The 11,795-nt window shown below is 47.8% G+C and overlaps 2 protein-coding genes across 2 annotated transcripts; both read right to left on the minus strand.

Annotated features, from left to right (window-relative positions):
• Positions 1–256: 256 nt before the first annotated feature.
• Positions 257–3,538, minus strand: LOC119294806. The gene is made up of 2 exons (XM_037573076.1): positions 3,025–3,538; positions 257–732 (listed from the first exon to the last, which is right to left on the minus strand). Exons 1-2 carry the CDS (start codon positions 3,412–3,414, stop codon positions 559–561), a joined length of 564 nt encoding a protein of 187 aa, XP_037428973.1. The 5' UTR covers positions 3,415–3,538; the 3' UTR covers positions 257–558.
• A 5,423-nt stretch (positions 3,539–8,961) lies between these two features.
• Positions 8,962–11,057, minus strand: LOC119294807 (ACD11 homolog protein-like). Its single transcript, XM_037573077.1, has 4 exons — positions 10,394–11,057; positions 9,796–9,968; positions 9,449–9,594; positions 8,962–9,258 (listed from the first exon to the last, which is right to left on the minus strand). The coding sequence occupies exons 1-4, from the start codon at positions 10,652–10,654 to the stop codon at positions 9,152–9,154; spliced, it is 687 nt and encodes a 228-aa protein (XP_037428974.1). The 5' UTR covers positions 10,655–11,057; the 3' UTR covers positions 8,962–9,151.
• Between the last annotated feature and the right edge of the window lie 738 nt (positions 11,058–11,795).

Genomic DNA, 11,795 nt, shown 5'->3' on the forward strand with positions numbered 1-11,795 from the left:
AGCTGAATCTAAGACCGTCTCAAGCTTCTTATCAAATCTTGCAGTTTAAAAATATTCACAACTAACCGTTGGTTGAATTGAATCACAACTAACCGTTGGTAAATTATTTTCTACTTTCAACATAAAGCAATTCAAGGGAAGTTCAGTACAGAGCAGAATGAGATATGTAAATAATATAAGCTCAGAATATACATTTTTGTAGGTAGATAGACATGAAGCAGTCAAATCACACAAGTTTGCTTCTTACACACACATCTAAGCAAACCACTGGAGGAGCAAAATCAAAATAAAACAACAATAAAGATAGAAGCATAGCTGAATTTCATCACCACTAATTAACCATTTACATATTCTGATCTCGACGTAGGATTATTCAAGAGATAATTCAGTACATAGTGATCACCAGATAATTTTCTTTTCCAAACCATGGCAGCCAATTTCCTTAACACTATGCTTTCAAGTTTCCACTGAATGTTGTACAAGTTTACTGGCTACTGCAGAGCCCTATAGCTCAAAGAGAGAGCCTTCATTTCTTTCCACGATGTCTCCTTGACAGTCCTACTCAAGAGCTGGTGCTACCTCAGTTGGATTACCTTCAAACACATCGGCGCCCGATGATTCTGACTCTTCCGGGAACTCCTGGGCTTGGGTTGATTCCTTGAAAGCAGGAGTGTCTCTGAAGTCTGATGCCCCATCGTTATATGTAGCCACGGCAACGCCACAAGCAACCAACTGCACAGGTATGAAAAGGAAAATCAGTTCCATCGCATGGGAATTAACATGGTTACATGGATGGATTAATGTGATGATCTAAGTGCATGGGATAACATGGAGAGTTATCTCTACCAAGTCCGCAGCTCGCTCGTCCGCTCCCGCGAGCGGCCAGGCGAAAACCCCAGCCCGCCGCCGCAGCCCCCCTCCACCCCCGCCCCCCTCCCTCGCCGCCGCCAGGGGACGGCGCCGGGCAAAGCCCGCGCGTACGTCGGCGGCGGCGGGGCCCTTCCCCTCCCCGCGAGGCGCCAGGACGGCGCGGGACGGCCGGCTTCGCGGCGGGGCGCGGCCCGACGACGGATCTCCTCGGGTCGGAGGCGCTCTACGGTTGGCTGCAGGGGGAGGCTTCGTCGGGCGATGGGCGGCTGTTTCCGCGGCTTGCGGCGTCGAGCGGCGCGTCCATGCGAGCGGATCTGGTGCGGCGCCCGGGAGATGGCGAGGTGGAGGAAGAGGGCGCCGAGAGGGGTTGCAGTAAAGGAGGAGGAGGGCGCGGGGATGAGGGCCGGTGCAGATCTGGCCGGCGTAGGGCTGGGGAGCGGTCCGACGGTGGCAGTGGCGCGGATCTGGCGCGCTGCCTCCTCGAGGGCCCGAGTTCCACCCCGTGCTGCTCTTGGCCTGGCGCGGAGGTGGGCACCGCGGAGGGCGGCGTCGGCACTGCACCGGGCGGCGAGTGGAGGGCGTCGAGGACACTGATGGGCTGCGCTGGATCTGGGAAGGCTACGCTTGCTGGAGCAGGGAGGCTCCAGCCGTGGTAGATGCGGGATGCGGGGCCCGATCTGGCCTCTGCATGCTCGCCGTGGGGAGGTGGACCATGCCTTCACGGCTTCAACAACAAGGTGCTGCGAGAGACGACATGGACGAGCTCCGTAGGGCTTGAGCGGAGGTGTGCGACGATACGGACGAAAGTCCTGCACAACAAGAGCCGGTGTCGATGGCGCCTGAGGGTGTCATTTTCCTCCTTGGAGGCGCCACCGAGGTGTGTCGGCATCTTCCTCGAGCTTGGTTGGTAGTGTCTCTGGGCGAAAGCCTAGGTCCGGTTGGATCGGCGTGATGACAGCGTCTCCGACGTCGTTCCTCTGTTGGGAGCATCACGTTTTTGAGACACTGCTTGGAGGTTCTATGTGGCGCTCCTCCGGTGCTCGCCGCTGTTTTTGGTGAAGCTCCAGGCGCAATGTACGCCATCGCTGATAAGTCCAAGACGAAGCTTTTTCTAGGACCGACCGAGTTCTGCCATCTGCCTGCACTCTGCTTCAAGGGTGGATGGTGCGTTGACAAAGAAAGTCTTAGTTGGAGCTGCTGCTGTCTTCGGAGGATACCGGCGTTGGTCAAGTGACGCGGCGGTGACGCTTAGCCTAGGACAGGCCCTTTTTGCTTTGTAGTCGCGTTGGCTGTGATGGTAGCTCGGCAGCTAATAGGGCTGTCGTTTTCTTTTTTCTTTGATCTTCGGATCTTCATCATGTTGTTCTTCCGTTGCTTCCCGCTAAATCGAATCAAGCCAGCATTTTGCTAGATCTTTCAAAAAAAAAAACTTATTGAGTGGACATCTGCAACAATAGGTGGTTAAGTTGTCATAATGCCAATGATCAAACACCAGGAATGTATACATAGCAATGTAATCTACTCCCTCCGTCCCATAATATAAGATCTTATTACATCCAATTTACTCACAAATTGGATGTAATAAGGTCTTATATTATGGGACGGTGGGAGTAATAAAGAAGTGATAAATTATCTCTTGTTAAACAGTCAGCAAATGTAAATAAATAGCTTCATGAGGAATGTGTAACAGCTCCCGGATGCCCCTACACAGTACCAGTAGAGAGTTCAACGTTTTCTCCAATCTACGCACAGTACCAGTAGAGTTCTAGCTTCTAGGCATTGGAAAGGATATACTCTTTTGGTTCAGATGAGGAAAATAATTCAGTAGCTCAGTGTACTACAAAGAGTGTTTACAACATGAACATGGAGCCCTCGCTGCTTGCAACTAGTATTATAATGATTTAGCAAATAATTACTCGCGATCTAAGCAATTTTAATGCCAGTCCCAGCTTGCCGAATTCAAGGGATTCCTTCATGCTGACTTCCACTTCCTTATGTGGAAAACATTTCAAAGTAGAGCTATTCGACTGCAAACCAAATTTCTCTGGCGCCGACATCTCAAGAAAAACTGAATATTTTCCTTTGAGAAACTATCAAACTATACAGATCCTACGTCACAGAACTAATGGAGGAGGAGGAGGAGAGGGTGCTCACAGAGAAGAAGACGCCGAAGGCCCACATGTACTGCACGAAGAAGCCGAGGACTTCCATGTTGGGCCCCTCCCAGAAGTCGGGCTTCTCCGGGTCCGGCAGGTACGGCATGGGCTCCGTCGACACCTCGAACCCCAGCGGCTCCCCCTCCCACTCCACGCCCTCCCACGCCGGGCCGGTGTCCTCGTCGGCGTCGGGCGTCTCGACGCCGCCGCGGCGCTTCTTGCCGCCGCGCTCCTCGAGGCGCCGCTGCGTGCGGGACGAGACGCCGGTCCGGCGCGCGAGCGCCACGTGCAGCGCGGCGCGGCGGCCCGGGAGTGGGGCGGCGGGCGGGAGGCGACGGCGGGCGGCGGTGGCCGCACCGAATGGCGTGGGTGAACTGAGGAGAGACATGCGGCCTGGTGGAGCTGGAGGCGGCAGTGGCTCTGCGCGACTGTGCGCGCGCGGGGATGTGAGGTGCTGACCGAGAGCTGAGAGAGGTCACGTGGAGAGCCCGGAGCGGGGAAGCTCTGTGTGGGAGAAGATGAGATAAGATTTTTTTCCCCCTCTTCCCTTTTGTTTTTCAGTTAAGTGATTAAGTGAAGGCTTTACAGGTGCACATAGGCCATTAGGGCATGTACAATGGTGCTATCTTAGAAGTGCCACGTAGGATAGATGATGAGGTGGAGGAGAGAGGACACATAAGAAAAGGCTTGTCTTCTCTTATTTAAGAGAAGACAAGAGGTGATCTCTTATTACAATATGTCTCACCACATTTTTAGGAATTACTAGCTATTGAAGATAAGGCTAAGAGATGACCCATTGTAGACAAAAAAATTTGTTATCTCTAAATCACATGCAAGACTTAAGATAAGACTATCTTATCAACCATTGTACATGCCCTTATATTTTTACCCCGTATGGTTGCATCAATTAATTCAGATTGAAGGGATTATATTTTCTTTCTTTCTATTTTGCGTTCAGTAACTAGTATTTTTTTTGTAACAAGAGGGAGGTTCACGAGGCGCCAAGATCAAAGTACAAATTACAACATGAATAACAACACCTGGGCAAACCAACTATGGGAATGCGGCTAAAGTTGGACAAGCGGTTTGTCTATGAGCTAGTTTGATGCATGAAACAGGTTTCATGCTTATGTTTAGAACCCGATGAGCATAGTCGTGCACAACTCCATTGAGATCCCTTTTGATAGGAAAGCTTAAGGGGTTGAACTGTGTGGAGGTTCAAAAGAACGCAAGAAGGTGTTCCCTAATGTCCCAACGAGTACGAGCAGAATTGTTATTCTTGACGGCAACAGATTTGGCCAAAGATAGGTTGTCTGTAAAAAAAAGTAGGCCTCTGAATGTTGAGTTCTCTAACAATGACTACAAGTCTACAACTAGATGCAATGCTCCAGCTTCAGCCACAAGCGGTGGAGAAGCTTGAGGCATTGTGGCTTCAACCATTATACTGCATGAGACTTCTTTATCATGAATTTGAATATAAAGGCCTAATCTTATTGTTGGAAGGTGCAACCTTCCAACGACCTTGGAGCTCTTCCAAGAAGCATCTGAAAAGATCTTTGGCCTCACAATAAGATCTATAGAAATAAAGCAGCGTTGGGAAGGCAAAGCACGGTTAGAGTCATTGGAGTTATTTTCTATCAAGTGGTTAGTCCTTCTCATCAGAGTAAGTGTTGCAGGCAGTGATTGCATTCTCCATCTAATGTACCTAGTGGGGGGAGAAACTTTTCCTGTAGAAAAGACGATCATTTTCTAGCCTTCCAAAGGCACCGTAAGAAAGTAAACAAGTTTTCACATAGTTGTATGGGTGGTTCATAAAAATTAAATGTTTTCACTTAAGAAAAGTATTTACACGTGCACATAGGTCATTTTTGTTTTACCCCATATAGAGGGGCAGGATTAGCTTTTTTTTCTTTCTATTTTGTGTTCAACAACTAGTTTATTTATTTATTTTAACAAGAGGGAGGTGCACGAGGCGTCAAATTCAATCAAAGATAGATCAAGTACAAGTTACAACATGAATAACAACACTTGGACAAACCAACTATGGGAATGCGTCTAAAGTTGGACAAGTGGTTTGCCTATGAGCTAGTTTGATGCACGAAACAGGTTCCGCACTTATGTTTAGAACCCGATGAGCATAGTCGTGCACAACTCCATTGAGATCCCTTTTGATATGAAAGATTAAGGGGTTGAATTGTGTGGAGTTGCAAAAGAACGCAAGAAGGTGCTCCCTAATGTCCCAACGAGTACGAGCAGGATTGTTATCCTTGGCAGCAACAACTTTGACCAAAGATAGGTTGTCCGTATGAAAAGTAGGTCTCTGAATGTTGACCTTCCTAGCAATGACTGCAACTAGATGCAATGCTCCAGCTTCAGCCACTAGCGGAGAAGAAGTTTGATCCATTGTGGCTTCAACCATTATACTACATGAGACTTCTTTATCACGGATTTGAATATAAAGGCCTAATCTTATTGCTTGAAGGTGCAACCTTCCTACGACCTTGGAGCTCTTCCAAGAAGTGTCCAAAAAGACCTTTGGCCTCACAATAAGATCTGTAGAAATAGAGCAACATTGGGTACGTAGAGCAGGGTTAGAGTCATTAGAGCTTATTTTCTATCAAGCGGTTGGTCCAGCTCATCAGAGTAAGTGTTGCAGACAGTAATTGCATTCTCCATCTAATGTACCCAGTGGGAGAGAATTTTTCCTGTAGAAAAGACGATCATTTTCCGGCCTTCCAAAGGCACCATAAGAAAGTAAATAAGTTTCCACATAGTTGTAGGGGTGGTTCATAAAAAGTAAATGTTGAATTATGATTGTCCTATTGTCATGATTGAATGCAAAGGTACCAAACCTTAAAATACCAAAGGCTACAAAACTAGGCTACATTAGCAAAAAAACATACAAGGAAGATGAGCATATCATCGGCCACGCCTGCAACAAGTTTAGTTTATATGAACTATGTACATGCCTGCTCTAAGCCCATTGGGGATAGGTTTCCTTAATAGCCTCCAAGCAAAGGTTTGAATTCTTGACGCCAAAAGCTTTTGCTTCCAGGCCTGCTTAAGAAGATTTTTTACCTGTGAAGAAATTTGTCTTTGTTGGTTGTTGGGGAGATTTCTGGATTGTCTTCAAGTAAAGTTTGCAAGTGCTCTTTGAATTGCATTGGCAAGAAGGGGTCAAATCCCAACACAAAATATCACTACCATTGTCCTAGAAATTATGACTTTGAAAGTGCATCTAATTTCATTGGTGGATTTTGGTAATTAATGTCAACATATCTCAAGGAACTAATGCCTCATACAAATTATTTCAGGAAAAGTTCCTTGTGGGTGCAACAAAGGAATAAAAGGTGACCCCTGCAAATTGCATCAAGACAAGTGTTGGCCAAGTCTAAGGACGTCATTTTAGTGGTACAAGATCACATTGACTCCATAGGCAATGACATTACTATCAAAATGGGATGAAGATGTTGTGATCAGTTTAGTTCTCCATGTGCTTAAAGACCAAACTTCAAAATCCTCAAATTCCTTCAAAGATTCCTCCGCTATATCTACCTAGTTCCATTCACTTCGGAGCTTCGAAGATCTTCCAGTCGGAATCGCCGAACTTTTCACTAGATATAGTTGTTGCATAACTCTTTCCATTCAGAGCTTCCAAATGTTAATTTAGAATCATCGAAGCATCTAGAAACCTTTTCTTGACATGCTAGTCGGAATTTTTGAGGAGAAAACCAAAGTGTGTGCCATTGCAGAAGTGTACCTCTCAAAGCCTACGAATGATCTTTGGTCGGACCTTCTAAAACGTCAGAAAGTTGTCTCCTTTATTCACGTAGGAGCTTCTGAGCCGTGTAATAAAGTTGGTAACAATTAGAGTTCTAGCCCCTCCTATTTATGCCCCCGCCTGTTCACTCAAAGCAAACTTCACTCACATCATATGTTCTGAGAGAGAACTTCACCTCCTTATGCTGATTTCAAGGGCTTTCTACTCCAACCATCCAGGTCAATCCTTTGAGATATAATCTCCTCTTGCTTTCTGCTCTTTCCTATCCAATTCAAAAGCCATCTTGAGAGAGTTTGCGTGTTTAGGAGTTTATCTTTTGAAGCACGAAAGCAAGGGATTCATCATCAAGTAATCTCTATCTTGTTACTTTTGGAGGATACGCACCTCCTAGATCGGCTAGGTGCCACTGATGAAGGACTCAATAAGTTTGGAAGGGCACAAAGATCGTCTACTTTGTGAATACCTACCCTAGTGAGGCTAGTCCTTCGTGGGCGTACTTCATTGTGAAATAGGCCGGTTGCTCCTTAGTGAACCCTTCGTTGGTGATAGTCCTTTGTGGACCATTCCTTCCTAGAATCTCACAATCGAAACCCTTATAATCTTAGACCCTTCTTGAGTCAAAGCCTCCATCAACATGGATGTAAGATAGTGTCAACTATCCACCACATGAAAAATCTTTACCGAGCCAACCCTTGTTTGTGTATCTCTAACTCTACTTGTTTACTTTCACTTGCATGTATTTACTTTCCGCTGCTTATACTCTAGCAGGATTATATTGGCATGTATTACTTTCTTTCTGTTGCCTATACTCTAGCAAAATTGCATGTCTGGGTGCTTGATAGAATGTTAGAAAAACCTAAAGTTGACAAAAAAAATCTAAAATTTAAGAGAAGTGTCCATTTTTGGCTCACTAGTCTATTCACCTCCTCTTATCGATTAAAGTGGTATTCAAGCCTTGGTCTCCTTAGCAAGGTGCTCCTTTAATGAATCATTCGTAAGTTGACCTTTTGCTTTGACTTAACCGCCTTGAAGAGTACCACGTCCTCTAGTTATGAGGAATCTTCTTTGTAGAGTTTCTTTTTTTTGGAATACTTTTCATCACAACCCAGCATATGACCGGTTGTTTTTGCTATGGACTATGGCATCAAAAGCCTTTTAATTCAAATTCATATTGGTTTTCACTCCAACTTCTTTTTGTTCTTGCGTTTTTTTTGCATGGTAAAACATGTCTCATTCATATCGTAAAAATCAAAGTATAAGTCACGTAGAGACCGACATTACAAAAGTGAAAAGACAACACAACGTCTCTGAGCTTTACACCAACGCCCGTCACCTGCCTCCGGCACCACCACAGCAGCTACCAAAGGAAAAGAAAATGACAGATCACCTTCTATCTGAGCTCGATGCCGCTCCATCACTGATATGCAGCTTTGTGAATCTCCAAGGTGGCTCACCAAAGGTGAAGCCATTGTCATTGAACGAACCAGTCCGGCGCAACAACCTGGACGTGCCATCGAACTCCAAATCTGTCACCCCACCATGACTAAGACGCCGAAGGAGGAAGCCATACCTACCATCCATCAACCATGAACTTAGCACACGCTCCGTCTTCCAGATGTTGTCGATGCAAACCACAATCTGCATTCGCTTCTGGACTACCTTCCAAACTCCGTGCCGAAGCTGGAGCACATGCCGTCGCAATGGCGGAGCCTGAGGACACAAGTCCACCATCCCCGCTCGAACGTCGAACGGTCTAAAAACCTAAGCTACTAGGGCCCTAGAAGCTACGTCTAAAACGATCCGCACGCGCAGGATCCGGCGACATCCTCACCACCGACAACCAAGAGGTCGCCGGTGGAGGGGAGCGTCCGGAAGATGGCGCCGGAAAAGTTGGATCTCTTGGCGGCGGCGGCGGCGGCTAGTTTCCTCAGTCGATCAGACGGATCTCGACCAGATGCCATTCGAACTTTTTGTTCATGCATTTTGACAATCCCGCTAAACAATTAGGCTCCTGTTTTCTCTTGTACAAGTACGAAGTCAACCATAACATGCATGTACAATTGTTACCAAAAACTACTCTTCTTTCAGGACTCCATGCTCTCGTTTCCTTTCTGATCAACAAGTTGACCGGGCGTGTAATAGGAAGCATAAGAATATCATGATCATACTAGAACCGCCTCTTCGTTTAGAATTACTTTGATATAATCGTACAGTACAAGAGACAGTGCGAAGGGAGAGCATTCACCGCCCCACCAAGGCTAGAAAGCTACGAGAGAAAAACAATAAAACAATGACATCATTAACAGCTCCTGTGCAGAGCTGCAAGCATGATCCTCGATTCAGTTCACCAATCTAGGACAATGTTCCTGGAGAGGAACAGGTTATCGATGTATTCTATAATGGGACTAGATGCATCAATGTATCTCCTCATCTCCTTCTGCACAGAGCAATCTGCAAGCACACAGAGACAGAATTTCATTATTGGTCTACCAACATCCCTAAACAAGTCAAGGTTGTTGACAGAATTTCGTTATTGACCTATCAATCAAACATATATCATCTGATGAAAGCATTGAACTATCACTGAATAAGTTTAAGGTGGGTATTACTGATGGTGATGGATGTCAAATCATTTGCTTACCAGTTTCGTTCAACCTCATTATCAACTGCTCTCTGCTGGGGAGAGTGTACATCCCGGCACCGACCGCCTTCCGGATCGCCCAGCTATGGAACGGGGCGCAAACCTGGCCGTAGGCCGTCGTCGCAGCATCATACAACGAGCCGCCCCTGAAAAATTAGACGCCAGAGAGAGTGTCAGCTGTCGTCCGTCCGTATGTTGGCGGAATCAATGATGATTTTATCAGCAACTGATGAACCACCATTGATTGCTGCACAAAGCATTTTTTGCTGCTGCCAGCAGAGGAGGGCAAGCGACAAATCTGTGCTCTGCTGGAACGAATGAATGAATGAGTGAAGGAAGAAACGTACTCGGTTGCGAGGAACTGCTCGAAGAGGGCCTTGATGAGGCCGAGGCCGAGCCGCACCCGGCGCAGGTTCCGGGAATGGCTGCCCTGCTTCTTCACGGAGTCGTTCTCGACGTCCTTGTCCAGGATGTCGTTCAGCGTCGCGTACTCCTTTGATGCCCCGATGAGGTCGTTCACCTGGACGGTTCACCCGGGCAAGTTGGGTTACATTTCTTTCTTTCTTTCTTTCTGCTACAGGTCGCGGTCGTGGCCGAACAAAAAGAGAATAAAAACGATCGTCGATTGCAGTTTCTTTCTTGCAAACAATCTTGTTGGGGAATCCTGAAAGCCTCCCCAAGTTTGCGTGGTTACTTTCTAATCGCGATGAAAACAATTGTAGGAAGAATATTCGATCAATTGCGAGCGACGCTGCAAAGATGCCATGGCAGGACGGGAGTACAATTTTTTACCAAAGTCAAACGCAAAACAGAGATTCGTTTCGTTTGTACGATTATTATGCATGTAGTACGATTTTTCTATCTCATAGCCATGTGGAATCTCGAGAGATCGAAGGAGCTCCGGATTACCGGAGGGGAAAAACAGGCGAGATCGGTTGGGTTTACCTTGGTGACGTACTCGCTCTCGGCGAACTTGAAGGCGATGCCGAGGGAGCTGAAGAGGACGGAGACGAGGGCGCAGGTGTCGCCGAAGGGCGCGAGGCGGAGCTCGCCGCCGTCGGCCTCCATCCCGCGCGCCAGCTCCTCGAAGGCCTCGGCGACGGCCGTGAGCGGCTGCTCCATGCCCTGCCGCGCGGCCACCACGGCCGCCGCCGCGTCGCACATCTCCTCGGACGGCGCCGGCCTCTGCCCCCTGAACGCCATCATATTACCCTTGACCGATCGATCAATCAACCAACCGCCCCTCCTCCTCCCTCGCTCGCTCTCGCCGGTGGCGCGCGGAGGCCGTTGCTCCTCCTCCTCCTACTCCTCCTGGCCACCCCTCGTCCTCTCTCTCTCTCTCCTCGGCACCGAAGGCGCGGCCCAACAACCGTTAACGGATGGTGGTGGTGGCACGGATGGGCGGGCGGGCGGGCGCGCGAGGCAGAACAGAATGGGCTCACGGAAAATATAGCGAGGTCAGACGCGCCTCCGCAGAGAGGAGGATACCGTCTATGTATAGGAGGAGGGTGGGGTGGGGTGCCGCTGCCGCCGGGAATCTGCCGCGGTGGGAGCAGGATCGGAGGAGGAGAGGGATTTGGAGAGGAAGTGCGAGGCGAAATCGGGGTCCTCTTTTTTCCCTATATAGGCATCGTCCAGGATTTTCGTGGGGGGGCGCACGGGAAAGGGGGGCCGGCCAGGTGGAGTCCTAGACTGAAAACCAGACGGGAGAGAGAGACTGGTCGTGGTCGGTCCGTTGATTGGCGTGTTGGCGGAGTAGAAAAGTGGTAGGAACTCGGACGCGGCGGTGTTTCCTTGTACTCACGGCAACAGCGATATTACTTAAGAATAAAAATAAAATATATTTCAAGAAAAGAATAACTAAAAATATGATACTTAGGCCCTATTCGGAACTTCCCCACTTCGCGGAGTTGGGGGAGCTGGGTTTTGGCAGCTCCGGCAAATTAGGCTAAAATGTGATCTGTTCCGAAAGCGGAGTTAAAGGAGTGAAGAGAAACCGAACGCAGCCTTACTTCGGAATCACTAAAATATGATATTACTACTTTGGAATCGGCACGTTGCTCCTGCACGCGGAAAATGGTTCTTGAAATGTCACAAATATCCCAACAAAATTTTGACGCACTCATAGTCACATCCAAATGCTACCTGTAAATTTTTAGGTAAATGCGAACCAACCTGTGGTTGGATAGTTAGAGAGACTGTGATATCCCCTGCCCACCAGGGTTCAAATCCTGTTGCTCGCATTTATTCCTGGATTTATTTCAGAATATGCGCATTCAGTGAAAGGAAACGTTCCCGCCAACGACGAGGCGCCTACGGTGACCTAGTAAATCTCAAGATGATATGT

The sequence above is a fragment of the Triticum dicoccoides genome, chromosome 4B, assembly GCF_002162155.2.
Source record: "Triticum dicoccoides isolate Atlit2015 ecotype Zavitan chromosome 4B, WEW_v2.0, whole genome shotgun sequence".
NCBI classification, from domain to species: Eukaryota; Viridiplantae; Streptophyta; class Magnoliopsida; order Poales; family Poaceae; genus Triticum; species Triticum dicoccoides.